At 41.0% G+C, this 12,849-nt stretch overlaps 1 protein-coding gene across 1 annotated transcript in view; it reads right to left on the bottom strand.

Moving 5' to 3' along the window:
- The window catches only part of si:ch211-207d6.2 (sickle tail protein homolog), a 79,646-nt gene extending 76,241 nt beyond the window's left edge, over window positions 1-3,405 (bottom strand). The window contains 1 exon segment of the mRNA XM_029642683.2: window positions 2,833-3,405. Within this exon segment, the coding sequence (XP_029498543.2) occupies window positions 2,833-3,058 (226 nt within the window). The 5' untranslated portion in view covers window positions 3,059-3,405.
- Between the last annotated feature and the right edge of the window lie 9,444 nt (window positions 3,406-12,849).

Genomic DNA, 12,849 nt, shown 5'->3' with positions numbered 1-12,849 from the left:
GGAGGTGGGGGTTGGGACGGACAGGGCCGGGCCGGGCAGACTTCCGTCTGATCTGAAATCACGCAGCTGTCAGAGCGAATCAGAATCAGGGTCTGTGAGCTAGGCTGCTGCCTGAGATGACACAAGGATTGCCATAATTAACAGATCACATGGGTTACGTAACTGAAAATGAAGTGACTTGGTCAAAATGAAAAAGGTCTGTTAGATCCAATAATACACAGATAAGGGTTTTTAGGTAATAAAGGATACAATGTAATGAAAAAAGTATCATTCACATCCTAAATCCATTTCTACTCCACATCATGACAAACAGTCTTCACGTTGCAATTGACAGAGCACTTAGATTAAATTTCACATGAGGATTGTACATTTCAGTGGATAATTATTCTGATAATAATACCATCAGATTTGCCCATTAGTTTAATCTAGTGGATATTGATGTTTAAAAGTATAAACTTTAAATCCTGTCAACACTTGCTCAGAAACCAGTCTCTATCTTTGGAAACAAGGTGTTGATAAAGACACCAGTATCTTTATCTAAAAAACAGGCATCCACTTTGAAGCTGAAACCTGAGAAAGCCTGTTGAGAACTGTCTTTGCTTTAACCCTATCAGCCCCAAGACTCCAGCAACAAATTGGCTTTTCATTTATCTGCGTCCCCCCCTTATATTTAGCCTCTCAATGAAGTGTTTTACAGTTATTTTCAGGACAACCAGGGCTACAAGTAGAACAGATAACAATTTGACATAAACAGTTACATTCGTGGTTTTATTGACAAATGTCAATTAAAAACTAAGGTCCGTCAAAGAAAAAACCTGATAACAATTAATTTATATGAATACTGTAAGTACAGAAATTGTTTGCTCAATGGGAAATGAATATCTAATTACTCAGTGACAACTGTGTGGAGTTTGGAGTTTGTGACAGCAACTATGTGAGCTTATTACAGTATCATAGACACTACAGTATGTCCTGTGATTTCCTATGATCTTCTATGTAGAAGAACCCCTTACCTTCTAACGACTCTTGTGTAGCTTGTGAGAGTCATAGAGAAAAACATGTGCGTGTTCGTGGGAGTCTCAGCTTTTCATAGATTGCTTTCAATAGTTTGTAGCTCAAATCATTTGGACTCTACAGACGATTTTGTAAAAAAGACCTGGCCCTGCGGCTCCTTCGGGATCTGTCGTTGTCTCACAAACACCGCTGTTGCTCAGCCACCATTAATCACACAGGCTAATGGTTGGTATCTACGGATGCAGAAAATAATATACGAATCCAATGGTACAACCCAGTCTGTAGCTTAAACAGACAATGTATAAAAGGGGTTAGAATGCACAAAAGTCATCAGGTTAATACTACAGTTTTGGGTGATCTTGCAGCTTAGATATTGACATATGCACTGATAATTACCACCAGACTGTGTCCAGTGGCAGGCATTGTGATGCGCCAAAAGATTTAGATCAAAGGAAAACAGTATAATTATTATTTGACAAAAAATATATAGAGCAACTGGCAGCAACATGCTGAATTGTGAGTAGCTACAACTTACATTTGAATACTAGAATTGACAATACTAACTAAAACACAATTAACAACAGATGTAGACAATGAAAGATGAGATCATCATCAACTGTTAAGCAGGCGAACCATGGCTGGGATGGCCCTCATGATGAATCATTCACACACTAAAACTCAACAGGTTATTTACTCCCAACTAAATTGCAAAACTACTATCACTCACGATAGAAGACCAAGTTCAGTACTATTCTATTCTATTTTAAGTCTACTCTATGTCACTTGCATGTGACAGCAAGTGTGAGAGGATTTTAAGCCGAGGGCTCAGTGTGAGAAGTGCAGTTTGTCACAATGTATGGAGAAAGGGAAGACATTTCAAAAATAGGCTGGTTAAAGGGTAGTTTAGCAGAACAGTCTTGTATCATGTCCTGAGAGGAGAGCAGAGGCTTAGTGTTCAGATCTTTCTCTGAATTCATGGTGTTAAGCCTGCCACTGGCAGCAACTGACGATAGATAGACAGCCACAGGAAATGTCATCTGTTAGTTATAGGCCATGTATCGCAGCCATTGTTCGTCAGCTCAAATGATATATTAAACCTAGAGGGAACCTGAGTTCACTCACAGGCTCATTTGTACCCTGGATAGTGTGAGAAATTGTTTTTCTCTATGCGACTGATTCCAGCTGCAGAGTTGGCAAGGTTCAATTCAAAACGGTACAATTTGCAATCAGAGGGTCTGCAGCAGCAGTTACTTTTGAACCGGGGCCGGAGATTAACCCAACTTTACTGAAAGAGAATGTGATGATAAGAGGGGAAATGTAACTAATCAGCACAATGATAGCTAAAAGGGTTGACCCCAGGGCTTAATCCACTGGCCGCTGAGGGGGCCTAGGCAGAACAATGTGGCCAGACTCATGTGCTTCACCCAGGAATGCATGACAATACAAAATAGCCCTCTGACAGGGTGATCTAAGCCCTCCACATACTGTACAGTAATTGTGTGTGTGTGTGTGTGTGTGTGTGTGTGTCAGCGTGTAGGTGAGGGCAATAGAGAGAGAGAGTGTGAGAGTGTTGGTGGGGTGATCATGACTGATGCACAGAAGCATGTACTGTTGTCTACAGTAGCACTGTAACACTGTACATAATCAGATTTAATTTGTGGTGTATTGACTTTGACACAATGCCATTGTCAATACAATATCCTATGGCTCATACAGTACATCATCAGAAAACAATGAGTTAGTAAATTACTACAAAGTCTTGCAGTACAGTAGTAAGTGCCTTAGACTATAAACTTAAAGACTTTTGAGAGTTCCTACCTTTGGGTGTGATGGAGCTGGACTGTTGGTGTCCTTCCTCCAGGGGTGTCTGCTGGACAGGTTTGGGTCTCACTACATGTAGGTTCCCCTCACTCCCAGCCCTCATCAGCCTCTCCCCGACCCGCAGCATACAGGATCGGTTACCCACCGGGCAATCCTTCCTCTGAGAGGGCTGCTTGGACCCTGCCGATGAGGGTCTGCCCAGCCTGGACGACTTGGATGTCATCTTTCCACCGTCAACAAGAATTCCGGTCAGATAGTCCAGGACGTCTTGTATATCCCTCTAGCTGGCTCCTCTCTCTCACACACTTCTGCCAGTCTGTCTGTCCAGTTGGTAATCAAACTCTCAGTAGTCTGAGTGCCAAGCCTTGACCGGACACAGAGGATTAGCTGTCTAACAAGAAAAAAGTATCTTTAGACAAAGCCCAGCTCCTTAGTTAGATAGGACGTAGTTCATCAGCATGATTCCACATGTGCACTCCGCTGTGCCTTGCAGTACAACAGTCTGTGAGTCTGCATTTGGAGAGTCAGAAGCCTCACAAGCTCTCTCTCTCTCTCTCTCTCTCTCTCTCTCTCTCTCTCTCTCTCTCTCTCTCTCTCTCTCTCTCTCTCTCTCTCTCTCTCTCTCTCTCTCTCTCTCTCTCTCTCTCTCTCTCTCTCTCTCTCTCTCTCTCTCTCTCTCTCTCTCTCTCTGCTTATAGTAAATGATGCTTACATGATCCCACACTGGTGACAAATTACCTCTAATCTAGTCGAGCGGATGCCAGGGTAAAGGTAAAACCCTTCCTTAATATGAAGGTAATCTCAGCACGGAATGTTTAGCCTACACAGTATTAATGGCATAAGGTTGCAGAGAGCACAGATGATTACAGTTTAACGGTTGTCCTGCTACTGCTGAGTAGGCATGGATGTCAGCGCATGCAGGCAGCTACAACCTCACTAAGTAGTGTGTAGTGCTCTCTGATAGGCTGCCTCAGGGAAATCTGCTTGCTGGTTAGTAGAGTTCACATCATTAGAGACGACAGATATAGAGGTAAACTAACAGATAAATTGTCATTTAAGATAATGGTAGGCTACATAGAGACAATAGGGAATTGGTTCATTGTTAGAATATCTCGGAATAATAAGTGTTTTTTTGGGACAAAATCCAAACAGTTGATGTGGGTTTAGATGACAGGGGAGATTGGATGTGTTAGAACATGCCATGACAGAAAACAGTAACAACTAAAATACAAAATACAAATAAATATAATATATTACAAGTAAATAAAAAGCTGGTTATATATCAAATATAACATCTTATTGGACAATAAAAGGTCAGATAAAACACCTTACTGTAGCATAGCGTGCACATGTCAAAATCCACCTGAATAACATGACATGAAAGCCTTTATAGAAAATCAAACCCCAGTAGAACCAACCCAGACAAATCTGAAACGGGTAAAAAAGAAAAAAACACCACGGGCAAGTGTCACGCCCTGACCTGTTTCACCTGTCTTTGTGATTGTCTCCACCCACCACCAGGTGTCATCTGTTTTCCCCATTAGTTCCCAGTGTTTTTATCCCTGTGTTTCCTGTCTCTCTGTGCCAGTTCGTCTTGTTTTGCCAAGTCAACCAGCGGTTTTTCCTAGCTCCTATTTCTGCCCGTCTCTGTTTTTTCCTATCCCTCCTGGTTTTGACCCTTGCCTGTCCTGACACCGAATCCGCCTGCCTGACCACTCTGCCTGTTCTGACTTCGAGCCTGCATATCGCCTTGTACTGTTTGGACTCAGACCTGATCACTGAACCCCTGCCTGGCCTGACCTAGAGCCTGCCTATCGCCTGGTACTGTTTGGACTCTGACCTGGTTTATAAACTCTCGCCTGTCCCCAACCTGCTTTTTTGCCTGCCCCTTTTGTTATAATAAATATCAGAGCTCAACCATCTGCCCCCTGTGTCTGCATTTGGGTCTCGCCTTGTGCCCTTATAGCAAGAGACATAATGCAGATGTGCTGCCATGCGAGCCAGTCCCCGGTCCTTCCCTCGTTGGAAGGATCGGGACCATTCAGGAAGTATAACTGACCCAATTGTGCTCCCAGCCTCCATAGCCTAAAGAAAATTAGGATGTGACAGTCAGATAAACAGAGCCAGGAAATCACAAATGAAAGGCATCATGTCAACTGAATACAATCTCTAAGCCTTCTCTGTGGGCACATTTACAAAACATACATATGTAACAACTTATCCTAAATGTTTGGTTGGGGTTAGTTTAAACATAATAATAGATGATCTTTAAATACTCCCTTCTATTAAAAGAGTATCTGTAGGTTATTGTGGTGAAATTCATCTGTCTGTGTTGCTGGTTGGAACTATCCTTATAGCCACATGAACCAACAGTACAGGACCTAAATGTGGGGTAATGGACTGTGGTTCAGCCCTGTGGCTCAGCTTCTCACTAAACCAGTGATCTCCACTCTCCCTATCCTACTGGACCTCCTGGAGTTAAACTAAATGATCTGTATTAAAATCCTCTATAAAGTCCTGGCCACTTCACAGTTAAGTGACCCAGTTCAATCATATAGTATAAGGGACCAATTAGTGGTGGTGGAAGAGAATCTTCCATTGGACTGTTCCCTCATCATGATACTGACACGGGATGGTCAAACTTCATCATCACAAGAACAGCCCTGGGTGGCTCCATGGCATTTGGTCATGAGAAAGCATTGCATTGGTAACCGTCCCTAAATACTGGTGACTAAATATTGAAACATTGAAGACAACTACTGCCGTAACCATTTCTATTGGTGAAAATGAGTTTCTGAAATTCTTACCTTCAAATTGTACGCTAAACATGTCTTGAAGAATATTATTGTCTTCAATAAGAGTAGACAGACCCCCAGACTATCTGAAACACAGCCAAATAATTCCTCAATCTTATATTCATAAACAGGACAGTCACAACTAAGTATATTATTTATTGACAAAACATTTCAGATGTAGACTGTTTATTTTTAAAATCACTGAACTCAAAATGACCCATTGTGCAATTTTACCAAGACCAATTTAAATGTCATAGGCTACTACGTGCTAAAACACTCACTTGGTGTAAAGTACTTAAGTCGTTTTTTGGGGGTATCTTTACTATACAATTTTTTTGACAACTTTTACTTCACTACATTTAAAAAAAAAAATGATGTACTTTTTACTCCATACATTTTCGCTGACACCCAAAAAGTTCTTGTTACATTTTGAATGCTTAGCAGGACAGGGAAATGGTCTAATTCCCACTTATCAAGAGAACATCCCTGGTCATCCCTACTACTTCTGATCTGGCGGACTCACTAAACACACATGCGTCATTTGTAAATGTCTGAGTGTTGGTGTGTACCCCTGGCTAACCGTCAATTTACAAAATAGGAAAACGGTGCCGTATGGTTTGCTTAATATATAAGAATATAAGAATTTAAGAATGTGAAATGATTTATACTTTTACTTCTGATACTTAAGCATATTTGAGCAATTCTACTGGGTGACTTTCACTTTTACTTGAGTCATTTTCTATTAAGGTATCTTTACTTTTACTCAAGTATGACAATTGGGTACTTTTTCCACCACTGAAAACACTATGTTCTAAAGTGTACACGCAGTATATGCAATACAGAAGCATAGGACCATATACTGTACATAAGATGCATCATTAATTGTCATCCTAATAATTAAGATCACTGTCCTGGCTCTCTGTGTCATGTATAGGTTTGTGGTCTATTTGCAGGCTAATGTCCCAAAATATCTCCCACCACATGTTACAGAGGGAGACAGTTTCTGCTGTCATGATTCTCTGAAGCAAGAATAAAATGGCTTTAATAGGGGTTTATTTTCAGCAGTCCAACACTCTCCCTTCATGTCTTGAGGAAGGGCCAAGGGGGTTTCCCTAGTCCTGAGAAAGGGTATACACACACAGGCAAGGAAGCACACAGAGGTCCCTAGCTATCCTCTTAGGGTTATAGGAATATAACCTGTCACAAGTAGTATAACCAGTATGTGGTGGGCACTTGAGTAGGCACTGTTTTACAATGGGGCAATTTGATCAATTCAAAACTAAATAAAGCCTTGTATAGAAAAGTCAGAAACATTATAGGGAATGCTTAAACATTTATACCACTGAGGGTTAAACATCACCTTTATGTAGCTAATAGTCAATGACAGGTGTTGATAGCGTGACACATTCTGTGCTTTTCGCAGCACATTGCTCACACAGGCTAGAGGGTGATTTTTTCAATGTAAGTGAATGTTAGTATGTACTGTATTCTTAAATATCCCAAATCTATTGAGAACCAGATAATTGTAGCTCTACTCTGGTTTTGTTATTGATACTGAATTACTTATTTAAGGTGGGGTCCTGGAACCAGCATTTTTTTTTAAAGAACTGTCTTCTCAGAGCTCTCTCTGGGGCCCCCCTGTGGTCATACATGTATCATATTTGGTACATTTTTCAGACCCTTGGCTGTTGGAAGAAGCCTCACCTCTGATTACACCAGTTTTACCTTACAGTAGTCATATACTATGCTTCATCAGTCAATGTAAAATCACATTTTAAGTACCAAAACATTACATTATATGCAACATTAACTTGTTGGTTTCTGAATGAAACCAACAAACCATGCAGCTCTTTTCAGGACTCAGAGAAACAGAGGGCCCTTTATTCCTGCTTGCTAAGTGACTTATGGTTTAATGATTTTATTCCTTTTATTCCAACTCTTGGCCACAGAAACTGATGGATGCGTCCAGGAGAGTTTACTATCACAGAGAAATGACAGAGGAGAGGATGAGAGGAAATGTATTAAAACAAAGTGTTTCCTCTCCACTAGGCCCTGATGTAAAAGTGTCGCCAATTCAGTCAATTTCTCCACAGACTGGGCATAAAATGGTCGTGTGTCATAATCATTAAGGAACCGTTATAGTTTTTTTAATGTAATTGAAGCACATTGTAATGGTCTCAACTAAGAAGGGATATAATATGGCTGAGGCTCCTCTTCTCAAAAGGCTTGTGACCATTTGAGATCCTATTGCTATGCCTGTGATGTCATCACATAAAACATCAGAGATGATGTTGGGGGGAACAGATTATATAATATTATGGAACTAAAATATTTGTAATCTGAATCATATACAATTAGTATTCTACCCCCTAAAATCAGTTTTAAACCTTCTGTATGACAACACTCCTCTGCTCCCACAAACAAACCATATGTCAGATTAAAACCTCAAAGTGTCAGATGCTCCTAAACCTCTGACTAAGTAATTACTTTTTTTTTATTTGCATATGGAGGCTTCGCAGTTCGGATTATTTTAGTATGGGACGCCATTTGTTCCAAATATTCACATTTCCTCTGTTGTGATGTTATTGTCGCTGGCTATTGTGGGTGGGCTGGCCTAAAAGAGCTTTGTTTTGATTTATTTTCCATCCAATCTGGCCCTCTGTGTGTGGACCATGTTGTGATCCCATGGGGTTAATTTGCTGACTCTGTCCCCTTAACACATCGCCTGCTGTGGGCTCTGTCTGCCTCTGAATGATTGGGTCATGAGCTGCTAGGCTTAATCTACTTTGTGCCTGGGGTATTTAGTGATTTCATCATGCCTTGGCTTTCTCCACTTGAGCTATGATGTCAATGTTTTACTTTCTAGTCTATTTTATAGGCTGCAGCCATGTGAGGTGATATTTTGGATGTTTCAGATTTTTTGTCTCAAAGCAGATGGCACTTGATTTTGATTAAATCACACAGTAATAAATGGAAAATATGGATGTTGATCATTTTACATTTCTTATCATTTGTAACTGTTTTATGATTCAATACTGCTAACATGCTATGCTGCTTGGAAATTAAAACGTTTACAACAGCGCTGTTGGATGATTGGCTGAGTGCCCAACTCTGCCTTGGTTGGTTGATTAAAAAACAACAGCTTTGCTGACTTGAATAGAACAGAGAATTAATAATATCAAATACTGGGGTACTGCTTAACAAATGCCATGCAAGCTGTTGTGGTTATTATCATTAAAACATTTTTTTTTATTGTATCTTTATTTAACTAGGCAAGTCAGTTAAGAGCAAATTATTATTTTCAATGACGGCCTAGGAACAGTGGGTTAACTGCCTTGTTCAGGGGCAGAACAACAGATTTGTACCTTGTCAGCTCGGGGATTTGAACTTGCAACCTTGTCCACCACTCTAACCACTAGGCTACGCTGCCACCCAAATGTTTTACTTAAGCCTACAGATTACATATTTAACTTTACCACAATTCGCATCAACAGATTGACTCATGCAGCCTTTGCCTAAACGACAAATGTGATAAACGTGCAGTTTATCGCTGCAAGATTTAATTCCTCAATGAGGTACTATCCTATCACCACTAAAGGGCAACATGTATTCTAAAAGTCTGCACCGTGAAATCACTGTTACAAAGGGAGAATCTAAATTGGAATTCTGTCCTCTCCTCGCCTCCTCTTGAAAAAGGTCAAAGGTAATCAGATGTGCAGAGAAAACGTGGATACTAATGTGCTTGTATGAAATGAAACTCTCCTTTAACTCTCTAGAGGGCTCCCGAGTGGCGCAGTGGTCTAAGGCACTGCATCTCAGTGCTAAGAGGCATCACTACAGACACCCTGCTTCAATTCCAGGCTGTATCACAACCAGCTGTGAGTGCGCACAATTGGCCCAGAATCGTCTGGGTTTCGCCAGGGTAGGCTGTCACTGTAAATAAGAATTAATAATAATACAACATAAAAAAGAATACAAAAAATCTCTAGTGTATCATCAAGAAAATTTAATCACAGAGGGGGAAACCCAACATACATGTGTAAAAAGAAATGTAGATAGTTGTGCTATACATTTTATAGATAAAAGCATAAGTAGCGTATTGTTTTTAAATGTGTGTATTCTTTTCTCATCTGAGAAAAACAACAGCTGTTTCAAAGTGTGTGTGGTGGATTTCAAAACTCTACCGCAGTAGGATACACAAATTGACACTCTCCTACACACTCTCCTAAAGCTTAACAGTTTTTGGTGGAGGAGAGGACAAAATATCAGTCATTCATAGGCCGAACCATTTAAATTCTATGAAAATGGAACGGTAAATCACAACAGAACAGAAAGACCGGACTAGCCTACCGACAATGTTGTTTAATTTGTTTAGAATGTATTATGTTGCTGACACAACATCTAAACTCAGCAAAAAAAGAAACGTTCCTTTTTCAGGACCCTGTCTTTCAAAGGTAAAACGTAAAAATCAAAATAACTTCACAGATCTTCATTGTAAAGGGTTTAAACACGGTTTCCCATGCTTTTGTTCAATGAACCATAAACAGTTAATGAACATGCACCTGTGGAACGGTTGTTAAGACAATAACAGCTTACAGATGGTAGGCAATTATGAAAACCTAGGACACTAAAGAGGCCTTTCTACTGACTGAAAAACTCCAAAAGAAAGATGCACAGGGTCCCTGCTCATCTGCGTGAACGTGCCTAAGGCATGCTGCAAGGAGGCATGAGGACTGCAGATGTGGCCAGGGCAATAAATTGCAATGTCCGTACTGTGAGACACCTAAGACAGCGCTACAAGGAGACAGGACTGACAGCTGATCATCCTCGCAGTGGCAGACCACGTGTAACAACACCTGCACAGGATCGGTACATCCGAACATCACACCTGCGGGACAGGTACAGGATGGCAACAACAACTGCCCGAGTTACAACAGGAATGCACAATCCCTCCATCAGTGCTACGACTGTCCCCAATTGGCTGAGAGAGGCTGGACTGAGGGCTTGTAGGCAGGTCCTCACCAGACATCACCGGCAACAACGTCGCCTATGGGCACAAACCCAACGTCGCGGGACCAGACAGGACTGGCAAAAAGTGCTCTTCACTGACGAGTCACAGTTTTGTCTGACTAGGGGTGATGGTCGGATTCGCGTTTATCGTCGAAGGAATGAGCGTTACACCGAGGCCTTTACTCTGGAGCGGGATTGATTTGGAGGTGGAGGGTGCGTCATGGTCTGGGGCGGTGTGTCACAGCATCATCGGACTGAGCTTGTTGTCATTGTTGTCATCAACAACGCTGTGCATTACAGGGAAGACATTTTCTTCCCTCATGTGGTACTCTTCCTGCAAGCTCATCCTGACATGACCCTCTAGCATGACAATGCCACCAGCCATACTGCTCGTTCTGTGCGTGATTTCCTGCAAAACAGGAATGTCAGTGTTCTGCCGTGGCCAGCAAAGAGCCCAGATCTCAATCCCATTGAGCCCGTCTGGGACCTGTTGGATCGGAGGGTGAGGGCTAGGGCCATTCCCCCCAGAAATGTCAGGGAACTTGCAGGTGCCTTGGTGGAAGAATGGGGTAACATCTCACAGCAAGAACTGGCAAATCTGGTGCAATCCATGAGGAGGAGATGCACTGCAGTACTTAATGCAGCTGGTGGCCACACCAGATACTGACTGTTACTTTTTATTTTGACCCCCCCCTTTGTTCAGGGACACATTATTCCATTTCTGTTTGTCACATGCATGTGGAACTTGTTCAGTTTATGTCTCAATTGTTGAATATTGTTATGTTCATACAAATATTTACGCATGTTAAGTTTGCTGAAAATAAACGCAGTTGAAAGTGAGAAGACGTTTCTTTTTTTGCTGAGTTTATAATGAATGCTGACTAACACATAAACAAAGTCAACTCATAGCATTGCAAGAGTAAGGTCCTATGCAAAGAGAAAAACAAAATCTTGACGTCTTTAAATTGTCAATTACAATTACAGTGTTTCATATGCAGTGAACATGCTTTCCTTACATGCCTCTGAATTACATCAGGAAAAAAGTATATAAATTCATGTCATAGGGGTCACAATGTCTTATGTTTTCTCTATTGAAGAAACACTTACCAAACACTTCACAAGGGCCCTTCAACTCCAGCCCTGTTACACTGATGCACTACGCCATCACAATTAGCAAATCAAATGACTTGGACAGCCCATTAATGCACTATGGGTAACCTATGTGCTTCATTAATAGAAATCACCAGCATCACTGGAGCTGATGGGGTGAAGTCTGCTTTCCAATATGTATTTGATAGAGCAATTATGCATGCACAATCTAACTTGTGAAGATTAGATCGTCTTTTTTGAATCCATTATTTTCAAACATTAGCAAATGTGTCCCAAAATTCATCCTTTGTTCAAAACAAAAGTATTGGTTGAATAAATGATAAATGTTTTAATCTCCAATGCATGGGGACATTTATTTTTTTAATAAGACACACTTATATTTCCTGTAGTAGTCGTTAACCAGTTACTGAATGGAGACCCCCGTGTCGTTCTTCCTTAAAAATTCGACATTGTTCTGGGCTGCAGATGGCCTATTGTTCTCACCCAGTATGGTCAGGAAAAATATGGACTCTGACAAGTTTCCCCTCAAAACCAACAGTTTGGAAAAAAAATAACAATAGATTTCAATTCTGTTTAAGTTAGTTACAAATACTGTATGTGAACAACCATGAACACATAATACAATCTCTATGTATGTTGTGAGGTGTTGCTAAATAAGATGTTTGAAACAATTGCTTCAGTGGTGGTCAACCCCCCCCACACACACACACACACATCCCTCCCCTGAGTCTCCACGGCGGTTAGGCTATATCCCTATTGACGTGTATGGTATTGATCTTCAGTGTGATTCCATTCCAAAACCACACAGCTGTGAGACTCTGAATCTTAAAACAGAATATCTCAAACAAAGACTTCACATTCCAGAAAATAGGATTATATTCACTAGTAAAAACAGAAAAACAAATAATAATACCATCACCTCCTATTCATTGGACTAAACTGTTTTTGATTAATTAAAGCGCCATACTGCCTGGCCCTCAGGGCAGACTCAGATGTACTGTAAGCAACGCTGTGTGAAAGGGGGAGGGGAGGAGGCATACCTAGTCTGCTGCCTCTGTGACTATGGATGGGGCTTTACCAGGGGAATAGATTTCAGATT

The sequence above is a fragment of the Oncorhynchus nerka genome, linkage group LG9b, assembly GCF_034236695.1.
Source record: "Oncorhynchus nerka isolate Pitt River linkage group LG9b, Oner_Uvic_2.0, whole genome shotgun sequence".
In the NCBI taxonomy this organism is placed as follows: domain Eukaryota; kingdom Metazoa; phylum Chordata; class Actinopteri; order Salmoniformes; family Salmonidae; genus Oncorhynchus; species Oncorhynchus nerka.
This window is presented reverse-complemented; position numbering and strand designations above follow the sequence as displayed.